At 47.5% G+C, this 12,775-nt stretch overlaps 1 protein-coding gene across 14 annotated transcripts in view; it reads left to right on the top strand.

Annotated features, from left to right (window-relative positions):
• The window catches only part of pak1 (p21 protein (Cdc42/Rac)-activated kinase 1), a 45,097-nt gene that overhangs the window by 24,150 nt on the left and 8,172 nt on the right, over positions 1-12,775 (top strand). For 9 of the 14 annotated variants that reach the window (XM_061217075.1, XM_061217069.1, XM_061217071.1 and 6 more), the window contains 8 exons: positions 4,044-4,260; positions 5,896-5,990; positions 6,788-6,935; positions 7,446-7,483; positions 8,063-8,176; positions 10,355-10,538; positions 11,780-11,843; positions 12,111-12,159. In XM_061217075.1, the coding sequence (XP_061073059.1) occupies positions 4,068-4,260; positions 5,896-5,990; positions 6,788-6,935; positions 7,446-7,483; positions 8,063-8,176; positions 10,355-10,538; positions 11,780-11,843; positions 12,111-12,159 (885 nt within the window). In that variant the 5' untranslated portion in view covers positions 4,044-4,067. Of the gene's footprint in view, positions 1-4,040; positions 4,261-5,895; positions 5,991-6,787; positions 6,936-7,445; positions 7,484-8,062; positions 8,177-10,354; positions 10,539-11,779; positions 11,844-12,110; positions 12,160-12,775 lie in introns of all 14 variants that reach the window. The other 5 variants (XM_061217079.1, XM_061217072.1, XM_061217070.1 and 2 more) reach the window with 1 other exon arrangement.

Below are 12,775 nucleotides of genomic sequence, written 5' to 3'. Positions count from 1 at the left end.
CACCGCTTAGTGCACTGGTGTGCGTGTCTAGCTCTGCGGACCCCATCTGTGTTTCTCCTCCTATCTCTTTCTTTCTCTACTTTTCTATCTCTCTGTCCCTGTGAATTAACCCTTTATCTGTCCATCTATTGTCCCTTCTTCCTTCTTTATCACTCTTTTGCTTTCCATACATTCCTTTTTGTGCAGTGGCTTTGCCAATTCCCTTTTCTCTTCTTTCTCTCACACCATCGTTTGCTCTCCAAGACAAAGTCCAAGTTCACATCTCCTCCCAGTCCCAGCTCCCAGCTGCTATTCCTGAGGGCTTGTCGGTACTATATGTGCTTATTGTGGCTGTATAAGCTTCTCTTTTAAGAGTGTCTGCTCTGAGATCTGCCTGCAGATTTCTGTCAAAGCCCTTTTTACCTGCATCAAATATTCCAGCTTTAGCACAGCGATCCTGACAATGTGCTTGGATTTACTTTGGTGTGTCAGTGTTTGATCTCCAGTCTACGCCAGAGAAGGGGATGTGTCTCCTGAGTCTGTGTTGTGTTTCCCTGCCATGTGTGTAACTAAGATCGGATGGTTGTATTTGAGTAGCTGTGGATGGAGCTGAGTCACGCCGATGGAGGTCTGAAATGTGACACCTACCCTGCAGTTCTTTAGAGGCATGGTGGGGCAGGGTGGGGGGGAACCACCATAATGCTTTTTTAACTGAGTGAGACATTGCAGTTAGAGAGGTATCTCGTTAGGGCACTGGACAACAGGCTGTTTGTTTAGCTTTGAGGGTCCTTGTCAACGCAGCTGTGCGCATGTGTGCTTGTGTGGATTTGTGTGTTGTAGTTTGGGGGATCACGTTACCCCATTCATGACCTGTTGCCCAGCCAGTTTGGCAGTCCTGAGCCAAGCTCACACACCCTTAGTCATCTCTGACATCATGTCCAGGAAGTTTCATTCAATCTGAACCCAACTGTTCTTCTGTCTCTGTGCATGTCCATACACAGACACACACACACACACACACACACACACAAACACACACACAAACACACACGCCTACACACACACACACACACACACACACACTCACACACACACTCACACACATGCACACACACACTCACACGCACACGCACACGCACACGCACACGCACACACACACACACACACACACACACACACACTCACACACGCCCGTGTGAATAGTCGCCAGGCTACATTAGGCTTTTGATGTAGCCTTTCGTTTTTTCCTTCAGGCTCTGGCAGTACAGATCAAATCTACAGAAGGGTAACTCCAGCAGAAGCCCTTCATTGTTCACTTTTATGCTTTGCAGGCTTTGTAGTACTTCTGTTTGCAGCTTTTGATCTGTTCTACCTAAAATATTTCCCCTAATAAGTCCCTATGAGGGCGCAGTCGAACTAATCTTCTGTTTTCTTAGTTTGCCAATCAATTACAATTCTGAACCTGTTAAACCCCTAAACTGTCAGTTTGAAAATTTGGTTCCCCAAATTCAGTTTCATAATTAATGTTCTCAATTACTCATTCTGACAAGCATTTTAATTTGTATTCTGAGGTTGTGAAATTGCAAACTGAGGAAAGCATTTTTTTTTTTTTTTTTTTTTACACTTTCCTCATTTAGGGCTCTACATGATATGGGATTTGTGCTTACCACATACTGTGTTGTTGTTATATTGGTTGTGCAGGTAACCTTGTCCATGCACACAGCTAAATTTGTTTCTGTTTTGACTGAAATAATTCAGCTGAAGTGTCAGCACAAGCACGCAGTAGTGATGTACTTGGAGTTCAAGTCAGCGGTGATCTCGGGAATGCTGAACACACAGGCTTGACTGTTGAACTCTGATGGTCTGGAAAGTCTGAAATCTCATCTTATTTTCTCTGATAAATGATGCGTGCTGTGTTTTGTCATGAAACTTTCTGTGCCATAAAGGTGAGTAATGAGTGTATGTGTGTGTAGATGCATGAGGGTCAGGATTAGGGTGAGCTGAAGTGACGCAATTTTACAGCTTTCATCTGTGCCATTAGGGACAGGTAAAATGTATATCAGTAGTAGATTAAATGTCTGGTGAATTGGCATACAACCATGTGTGACTTTTGTCACCTATGCTTGTATTTTGCCACATATTTTGTCACATAATTGCTAGCATACAGTAGGTCTTTAGCGAGGATCAAGTCATCACTACAAATCATTGTCATTGTTTAAAACCAGAAACTTAAATCTGAAGGTTCCTTGGTTGATACAGAGTGCAAAGAGAAAGAAGCGTTTCTGGGGGGGGAGGATATAGGTCCGTGAGGCAGCCGACTGGACAAATGTGTGAATCCCCCCACAGACGGGGGTGGGATTCTCCACCGTGAAAAAAAACACCTATCTGTGTGCTGCCTCCCTCCCCCTGACCCGTGTTCACTGTGGGTTAGCTCAGACCAGGCGATTACTTTTCTACTGCAAATTGAGCTGGCCAATAATACGATATGAGGTTTGTCCTCTAGCACCATAGGGGGCTGTAAAATATTGCCAGGATGTGGGTGCTTTCCAGGGAGGAGTTGGTATGCTGAGTTATTCCATATGAATGGTTCCAGTGTTCCCTCGCACCAATGTATCACGCACACTCACACACACTCACACACACACTCACACACACACAGAGGATAAAAATAACATCTGCATACTCATGTAATGCTGTCTGTTTGGGTAGGACCTGTAAGTGCTCAAGCCAGAGCAGGCCAGGTAAGCTGTTCCATGGGTACAGGTCAGGTGTGGGGTATGGTGTGGGTGTGAGGTGCGGGGCAGAGGGCAGCTCATAGTGTGAGGGTGCGAGCTGTTGGCAGGACCTCTTGCAGAGGGAGCAGAGGCAGCTCGATTTGGCACAGCGCCCCCTGGTGCTGGGCCAGATGTAATTACGGCTCATGTAATGCGTTCTGATGCTGGGCCTCCTTGTGCAGCTTCCGCATCACTCAGAGGGACAGTGCAGATACCTTTCCTTTTCAGTCCACTAGTGCAAGGCCCTGTGGTGCAGACACCTCTCCATTTAGTCTCTTGTGCAGATACCTTCGTTTGAGTCCGTTAGTAGTAGTCTCCATGGTGCAGGTACCTCTCCCTCTGAGGCCCTTAGAGGACAGTAGATGTTTCTCCCTTTGATTTCTTAGTAGAGGGCCCTGTGGTGCAGATACCTCTCACTTTGACTTCCTTATTCCACATAGTACAGACCCATTTCTTTCTGTTCCTCAGAATTTCCTGCTATGTGGTAGGTAAGGCTGACGGATAGAGAGGCCCCCCTGCCTCCACCACCACTCCCACACACCTCTCTCATTGCTGTTAAGCTCTGTTCTCCCACACAGACCTGTCTGGTCTCTCACTGGCAGGAAGCAGGCAGCTTTCACTGGAGCATGACCGAACCTCCGCAGACATCTGTGCAGAGAGGGACTAAATGCTGTCATCTACCATGTCCCAGCCAGTTAGTCTCTTCTTTTAGATGCCTGAAAGTCAAACAAGCAGGGTAGTGAGAAAACAGGCGCACATTAGTAACTTTTAACCTTTAAACTGCATCATTAACCTTTGCCAACTACATATGGGTTAACCATTAGTCACCCTGGAACAGGTGGGACCTGAGCTGAACTGATCAGTTGTCTTTTGCTGATCCTACCGAGTGATTGGTTGTCTGTTAATTACTGTTTGCTGAGGAAGATGATCCTATGATTGGTTGCCTGTGTCCACAGCAGTAGTAACTGACTCATGGCTGAAAGTTGACTACCGTTTATAGAGCAGAAGTTGACCTCTGAATCTCTTCATTTTAGCTGCAGAAATGTAATTTTATCAGATGGAATTTTTTAGGAAGAAACTTGTTTGTGGCTTGCAAGTTCCTGCAACAGAACAGAAGCTGATATTGAGACTGCTTGACCATGTGATTGACTATCTACCCTCCCTTTTGTAGAACGGAAATCTGATCCATGTTTTGGCACCTGTCCATTTAGCAGTGAAACTTTATTGGTTGACTGTCTGAAGCTGCGGATGCCAACCGTGTGATTGGCTGTCTCTCACTGGCCTCAGCAGGAGTAGAAGTTACCGTAGCTGAAGATGTCTGATAATGGGGAAGTCGAGGACAAGCCACCAGCACCGCCCATGAGGAACACCAGCACCATGATTGGGGCCAGCAGCAAGGACACGGGGCCCCTCAACCATGGCTCCAAGCCGCTGCCCCCCAACCCTGAAGACAAGAAGAAGAAGGACCGCTCCATCCGCTCCATACTCACCGGGGGAGGGGACAAAAGTGAGTACGGGAGGCTCAGTGGGCAGGGCGCTGCAATCCAAACCCTTTTGGCATGTGTCGGGATATGACTCTGTAATCTTACCCTGCAGCCACAGTGCATGAAGTGTCTGTCTCTGCTCCTGTCATGTTACACATGACCTCACTCTCATTTCACTTTCCTGATCACCACCAGGGTTTATTTACAGGTAAACAGGAGGGAGATACAGAAATTAGCCAGAGAAGAAGTGTGTTGTTTGTCCTGGCTTTGGAGTGAATGAGAATGGGGTATTTTAGTAAAAACAAGCTACTGCACTCTCAGGCTTTGATAATCCAGGTGTGTGCTGCTTTAATATAACCATAAACAGAAGAGATTTTGAGTGTCGTGACAGGTTTAGCCCTTGTACCCAGTGGGCCTTCATCACTATGAGCTGTGGGCAGTGGTCAGACTGTGGCCTGCACCAGGAGAGGGGACTGTAAATCAGATAGGAGCAGGGCCAAAGGGGGCTTTGCTGTCCCGGTGTAACCATGTCTGACATGGAAGAGCATCTGCTAGGAGCAGTGTTGGGCAGGGGAAGATGGCAGTGATTACATACTGCAGAGCCCCAGTTCACTGGCTCCACTGTAACCTGCCTTCCCAGCAGAAGGGATTCCTGCTGCCAGTGGCCTCTGTTACTGCCTCTGATGTCACACACAATGGCTTCCATGAATAACAACATGCTCTCTTTCTCTCTCTCACTCACTCTCGCTTTCTCTCTCCATCTGGAGTTCTTATGCTGAGAACTGCCAGACAGTAACAATACAAAGCTTGTTCTCTTTACAAATATTTTCAAAGAAAGGATAAAGCAGGGAGAGTGCTGCAGTGGCCTCTGTGGGAAAATAATTGTCTTTTTTCTTACCAAATTTAATTCTTCACCATCAGTTGGAAGGCACACACACAATCTCTCTTTTTCTCTCTTGTGCTCTCACTCACTCTCCCTCTCTCCCTCACTCTCACTCGCTTTTGCTCTCGTGATTAATGTGGGAAGTCTTTGTGAAAGAGCAGTAAAGCTATCAGCCCACGCTGCATTGGTACACTTGGTATCATTAATCCTTGGTTCCCATGTCACCTCTGCTGGATACTCCAGCAGGGCTTCTACAGTCTCACAAGGTGTGGGTCCTGTGACCTCTGGCCTCCCATTCATAGTGCCAGTGCTTCATTAACACTTTCTCTCTGAGAGGTACTGTACGCCTCTGAAACTATTTGTTCAGACTGTATGGAGGGTTTCTATCCTTTCTGAGCAAATATGCTCAAAAGCTGATATGAGATTGCTGTGCTTGTGTTTTTGTCTTGTTTTAGAGAGCATTGGGCCTCATTGGGATTTTGTTCAGTATTTCTGCATGTAAATAATGCAGCATAACATTAGCTGTTAGGATGAAACTCCCTATTACAGCAGAATTTTGCTTAACATTATCCATTAGTACGAAATGTATCATGATCATGATCACATTGCTTGAAATTAATGTGTTGAGTGTAAATATCATGTGTAACATTAGCTTTAAATATTAAAGTGTGCAAATTCCTATGACCCCCTGCTGTCTCACCAAGCTGTCTACCTCATGGAACACGTTCTCTCTCTCTCCCTTCATCCCCGTTTATCCCTGTGTCTTCTCCCACAGCTAATAAGAAGAAGGAGCGGCCGGAGATCTCGTTGCCGTCGGACTTTGAGCACACCATCCACGTGGGCTTCGACGCCGTCACCGGGGAATTCACTGTGAGTGGGCCGAGTTTCGCTGTGCGGTGAGAGGGCACAGGACTAGGGCGGTCCGGTCAGTTAATCTGTTCAGATACGCTGCAAGAATCTCTGTTTAGAGGTCGGTGTTACACTGATACACAGCTAATATAACAAAAATAGGTTTTTCCTCATAATGAACTCTATTTGGTGCATGGAGCCAGTCATGTGTTTATTATGAGCACGCTGCCTGGTTAATTGAGCAATCTAAATTAAATAACTTAAGTGAATTGGTCCCTAAAGCTGACCTATCTCAGTTTTCTGTTCTGTCCTCATGCCCTCAGTCCAAGTTTGTAAGTTTAGTTAGAATGGAAAAAAAACATGAAATGAATGTTTAAACATTCAATCTTATTGGGTCTGTTTTATCATTTTGGGGGGGGGGGGTGGAGGGGTGGAGGGGTGGAACCATAAATGATGCCCTTGCCTGGACTACAGTAGTTTCCTGAACTCTGACATTGTCTTGGCCTGTACATGTGTGTCTGCATTTGTGTGCACACTGATAGTCGCTGTGCATAGTTAAGGCAATCTTATAAACGGGCAGGGGAATGACTCAGGACTGAACTCTGATTGGCTTTGGCTGGGCCGCTGCATGCTGGTAATGATGTCAGTAAAGGTCAGTGTGTGTGTGTGTCTGTCTGAGAGAGAGTATTGTAGTGTTGTATGTGTGAGATCTGTGACCCATTTCTCTGTCTATGCAGAGAGGCCTGACATCAGTGTTCAGTGTTCCTCCCGGTCTGAGCCTCCTGGCCTGAGCATGCTCTGTGTGTTTGCGGATGTAGGGCATGCCGGAGCAGTGGGCCCGGCTCCTCCAGACCTCCAACATCACCAAGCTGGAGCAGAAGAAGAACCCGCAAGCCGTGCTGGACGTACTCAAGTTCTACGACTCCAAAGAGACCTCCAACAGCCAGAAGTACATGAGCTTCACAGGTGAGAGCGCAGCCACGAGTCCAGCAGTTAGTTCACCAGAATGAGATGAACAGGGTAGCACTGAGGATAAGGGAGCTTCACCAAATGGCTTAATCTCATGTTTTCAGCTGATCTTGTAACCTTCGTCAAGGCTTATTACATCATGGGCCCGTTTCATGGACACTGAAATGGCTCAGTCCTGGACTAAATTGAGTTTTGTGGAAAGCTTCCATTCAAAATTTAATTTAGTCTAGGCCTAGGCTTAATCTGTGCTTGTGAAACCGGCCCCATGTTTTAGGTGTGAAATCCCAGTGTGAGATGTGTTAAATATGTAAGCCTCAGAAGATGGCTGGGAGAGGCTTCATATGTGAGAACTGCAGTGGCTTCAGTGATGAGACTAATAATAGGTTTTCTTCACTCTTTCATTTCAACTTCTGAAGGTGTCCTTTTTGGCAAAAATGGTTTGGCAAAAATGGTCCACATTCCGTTTTTTTCTGGTGTGATTATAACAGTGATTTATTTTATCCACAGATAAAACCTCAGACAGCTACAGCTCTTCAAATATCTCAGTAAGTGTTAAGCTATAACTCAGCACTATCCTAATGAATGTGTCTGTCCTCTGTGAGATGGTGGGGCTGTTGGGTGCTGGCTGGCTCGTCAGAAAAGAGGAGAGGGAAGAGAAGAGAAAGGTGGACAGAGGAGAGAAGAGGAGGGTTACATAGGAGGGAGGAGACGGGAGGAGAAAAGGGAAGAAGAGCAGAGGAGGTCAGAGGAGTGGGGTTAGAGAGTGGGACATAGCACAGGGGAGAGGCAGTGGGAGCTGATGTGTGTTTTTAAGTTTGGACACGGTGGTATATTTCTGCCAGGGTGAGGCTGCCAGCTGCTTGGCATTCCTAGGTGCCAGTCCTTGAGCTGTACCCTTCCTCCCTCTCTGCACTGTGAATCAGCATCTTTTTACAGTCTTTAACGCCGCCGGGTCTGAGTGAGGAGATGGCAGAAACGCAGGCTGGTCTGTCCGCCACTCCTCCCGCTGCACTGCCGGACGCTCTCTGCTGCGGGCTGCGGAAATGATCGGCTTAGGTTGGGTTTGGATCCACGTCCTGACGGCAGGGCGCGCTAACCCCACTCCCTCTCCCCGTGCGGCGCAGAACTCGAAGGCCGTGTCCGAGACCCCCGCCGTGGCAACCGTGTCCGAGGACGACGATGAAGACGAGGCCACCCCGCCCCCTGTGATCGCCCCCAGACCAGAGCACACCAAATCAGTGAGTGCCCCGGAAACCGCCATCACACAGCACGTCTGTCTCTTTCTGTCCGTTTCCCTGTCTCTCTCTCTCTCCCCCCTACTCTCTCTCTCTCTCCCACTCTCTCTCGCTCTCTCGCTTGCTCTCTCACTCACTCACTCTCCCTCTCTCACTCTCTCTCTCTCGCTCTCTCTCATTCTCTCCCACTCTCTCGCTCTCTCTCTCTCACACATTGTCCTCTATCTTTTCTTACTTTGATTGTTTTTGTCTCCCTCATTCTCATTCTGTCTGTTGAGGATTTCTCACCCATCTCAGCTGCTGTCTCTCTTTCTTCGCTCAGTCTCTGCTTCTTTGTTTTTTCTCTTTATCTACTCCATGTCTTGTCATGTTTATATATATTTCTGTCATATTCCTTAATTCTGCTTGTGCCTCTCATCCCTTCCTTCCCATTCTCTCTCTCTCTCTCTCTCTCGCGCTCTCACTCTCCCCCTCTCCTCCTCTCCTCCTCTCCCCCTCCCTCCACCTTTGTTCTTTGGGCCCAGCCCTGTATCTGCGCTGGAATGTATGCTGACTTTGACTCAGGATTGAAGCGAGGGGAAGGTGTGATCACAGCCCAGTGATGTTGGTCACATGACTCATGATGTACTTCCCGCTCCTCCTGCCCATAGGCCCCGGTGTAATGAGGGAGCGCCGGTGGATGATTAAAGCATTCCACCTCACGCTGCAGAGGCTGACAGGTGTGGGGCAGGTTTCCGTGAGATCTGAGAGCGTTTGGGAGTGGCAGGGATTGGAGTGGCGGTTAGGTGACAGATGGGGGGAGGGGGGGGTTAGATGCTCGTTAGTGGGTCCACGGAGAGTCTGTGAACGGAGAGGCTGATTATCGGCTCAAACCCTCCTCCACCCTCCTGATGGTGTAGTGAGGTGCTCCTGTCTGTGCTCCTCTGTGTTCTGCCTGCACCTCTGGGCCTGTGTGGCTTCACCATGTTTTACCACACTTCACAGGGCATGACCTCAGGTGACTGGTGTGCCTTCCACACTGCAGCTCCTTTCTTACTTTCTGTTTGTTTATTTATGTATTTCTTTGTTAGATTTTGCTGGCTAATAGCTGTGGGCTTACCATGAAGTGTTGTGTGAATCGCAATATAGGTGTCAGGTATAGGTATTTTATCTACCTGCAATTGATTCCTGAGTCCATATGTTTGTGTGTGTGTATTTTTTTTCTCACACATCTTCTAGTCTCTCACTTCTACTCTCTCGCTAAAGTTGTTTTTCCAAAGTGACTTTCAAATCTCATTGCCCTGCTGCCATAAAAGCTGCTTGTAAAATGTCACATTGGAGGCTTGATTTGGATCAGCTTGGCTATACTCAAATTATGCAATGAAAAGATTCTTTACAGGCCAGCCCAGGAAGACCAGGGAGTTTTATGTTTTTTTAATGAGAAAACAACATCCCTGGGGTGGTACTGCGGACAAGCACCGTTTTCTTTCCCTCAAATTTTCAAACCTATTTAACTCAACATTCTCTCTTCCCTCGCATAAATAGAAAAAGAATGATCTTATCGGTGCTTCACACATCTCCTCCTGGTGCTAAAAACCGTTTGAAGTGCTGCGGTCTTAATTTAGACGCACAAATCTGGCCTTTCTGCATCAGCAGGGTTGAGACTAACCGCAGTAAAGGTACGTGTTGATCAGCTGCTCACGAAACCGCACATAACAGCACCTTGTTCCAGAGCAGCAGACCCTGAGAAATAGAGGGAAGTAAGTGGAAAGATGGTTCCCTCTTTCTTTTCCGCCCGGAGACTCTTGCCACGGCTGGTCATGTTTAGTTCCCTCTGTGAAAGGGGCCGAAGCTGATCCCCGCCCCAGGAGGTATTCTGGGTTTTTACAGAGAGTTCCCCAGTCCGGTGACTCCAGCCAGCTCCCTTCTTCTCTGAAGAGACCTCTCTCATCCTGGCATGCTCGCCGGTGTAATTAAACAAGTGAGCAATGGGGGGCTCAGCCCGGCCAGAAACGGCAACAGAACAAAACAAAACCGCGGTGGGGTGAGCCAGTGGGACTGGCGTCCACAGGAGCTGGCCCCAGCGTTTCCCAGCATGCACTGAGCCTCTGCTTAGCCACAGCGTTCTTTCCACTGCTATCCATTTTTAACAACTATGATTGCCATGACAACCTCACACAACGCATGCCTGACCTCCAACAGATATACACCCGGTCTGTGATCGAGCCCCTCCCAGCACCGCCCCCCACCAAAGATGCTGCCACCTCGCCCATCTCTCCCCCGGCAGAGAACAGCAGCCCCACCCCATCAGCCACCCTACCCCGCGCCGCGGACAAGACCAGGAAGAAGACCAAGATGTCCGACGAGGAGATTCTGGAGAAGCTACGTGAGTGTCCGTCTCGCTGGCGACAGAAGGTTATGTGCTCAAGTCCCCATGAAGATCTGTTAGTGACATTTGTTTTAGTGTCTGTCTCAGGTTTTAATTAACGGACTGCATAAGAAGCTGTAATAGGTTATATCTCATTGTGTATCTGAACTATTGAGTTCATTTTCCATTGCTGCTACATTTACTTCAGTCTAAATATGGGATTAACTTGCTAATATATTTGTGGGAGCACAACACCATTTAATTGTTTGCAACATTAATATTTAATTGTTTCACACAAGTGCACATGCAGTACTTTAAATCTTTTTTTGTTAAATGCTCTACGCTACAGATGTGCTAAGGTCGCCCTCTACTGGTAAGAAAGTGATGCTGAATGATACAGCTGTCCCACCCTCCTGTGGTTTTACCTCTTGTCTCAGTCACTTGCGGCGTGATCTCTGACTCCCGGTTCTGTTCTCTGTAAAGTTTCATGAAGTTTCCACAGTTACTCAGTCGTATCTTGGAACTGTGGAGAAGTTTTACCGAAACTTTATTAATGTTCTGTCAGCTGTGTGTGTGTGTGTGTGTGTGTGTAGGTCTTTCCCTTGACTGTGAAAGGTTTATATTCTGCTCTTGAACAGCATGTACCTTACGTGCCCATGGCCTGACCATGGTCCTCTGGAGTGTTTTTTCCTCGCATCTGCCCATTTCTCTGCTCCTTCTCTACACCTTCTGTTCCCGCTAGTATCTGTCTACATTATGCCTGTAGGTTCCCTTGGAGTTTAGTAATGAACCATGGGCTTCTCTGCTCTCAAACACCACAGTTACAGCTACTGTAGGATTTGATAATATAATTATCTCTTTAAACATTACACATCACTGTCTGATTACTGATTAAAATCCTTACTGCCTAAAACCAATTTCAATGGGTTCATTAAATTAAGAATATTCTCATTACACAGCCAACCGGATGGTGTGTTTAGTATTGGCAGGCCTTGGCAGCAGCTTATTCAGATCTCCTTCCATCCCTCTCTCTCTCTCTCTCTCTCGCTCTCTCATTCCTGTCTTTCGCTGGAGGGAAGAGTGCCCCCTCCCCCTCTGAGCCCCTGTGCCCAGTGTGTGTGAATCCTTCTCTGAGCTTGTGTGTGTGAACCCTTCTCTGCGCTCCAGTGTGTCTGTGAACCCTTCTCTGCGCTCCAGTGTGTGTGTGAACCCTTGAGCCCCTCTCTTTGCTAATCCCTGCATCTCGCTGTCTCTTACAGGGAGCATCGTCAGCGTGGGCGACCCCAAGAAGAAGTACACGCGATTCGAAAAGATCGGCCAGGGGTAGGGCTCATCCAGTCCCGTTACAGCGTTTAAAATAAAAGTTCCCATATTTTCAGGGGAGTGTAATTTAATCAAGCCTGAAATTAAATGCCTGAGATGATTGTGCACTTTTTTAGTTATTGTTAATGTAAAGTAGACTGCACGGCACCCAAAATAAACAACCTCTCCCTCTCTCTCTCTCCCCCTCTCCCCTCTCCACCTCCCTCTCTCTCTCTCTCTCTCTCTCTCCCTCTCCCTCTCCCTCTCCCTCTTCTCTTCTTTCATCAGGGCATCTGGAACAGTGTACACGGCGATAGACATTGCTACCGGACAGGAGGTAAGCCTTTCAGTAATGGACAGAGAAGCGTTGTTGGACGGTCTTCTGTAAAGCCCAGCTGCACATCACTGAGACAGGACTGTGCATCACACCTTAATTTCAAAGCAATTTGGGAAATTTTTGACAGTACCTATTTCAGACATCACACATGATCACTTGACAGCTTGGCTGTCTTTCTCAGTCTCTTTCTCAAATTAGGAGGGCGGGGTGTCATGCATTTGATCAGTACGTCATAGTCAACTCATATCTTTTGAAAGACTTTTCAGGCAAAGCAGTGCTCATTACGAGTGGAAAGCACGTTATAAAATCCCTGGACTTTCCACAGAACTGTGGAGCGAGAGATCCTCTGCTATCTGATGTAAAGGCCAGGACTGCCTTTGCCATATGTATGTTTCGGTCTCTACAGTCAGGCATGGAGAGGCTGAATTAATAGGACGTGTGCAGTGTCTGGTTCATGCTTCCGTCTCTGGGGCCTTGTTTGGAGAGCGTGGTCGGACGCTGTGACAGTTCTGTTCTCTCCTCTTAAATTCATGCTGTTGCAGAACCGCACAGCAGGGGTTTAAATGGGCGCTTATCCATTGCTCATCCATGCTGGTTTATATTGCGCTATAAATTG

This window comes from Conger conger, chromosome 13, assembly GCF_963514075.1.
Source record: "Conger conger chromosome 13, fConCon1.1, whole genome shotgun sequence".
NCBI classification, from domain to species: domain Eukaryota; kingdom Metazoa; phylum Chordata; class Actinopteri; order Anguilliformes; family Congridae; genus Conger; species Conger conger.
This window is presented reverse-complemented; position numbering and strand designations above follow the sequence as displayed.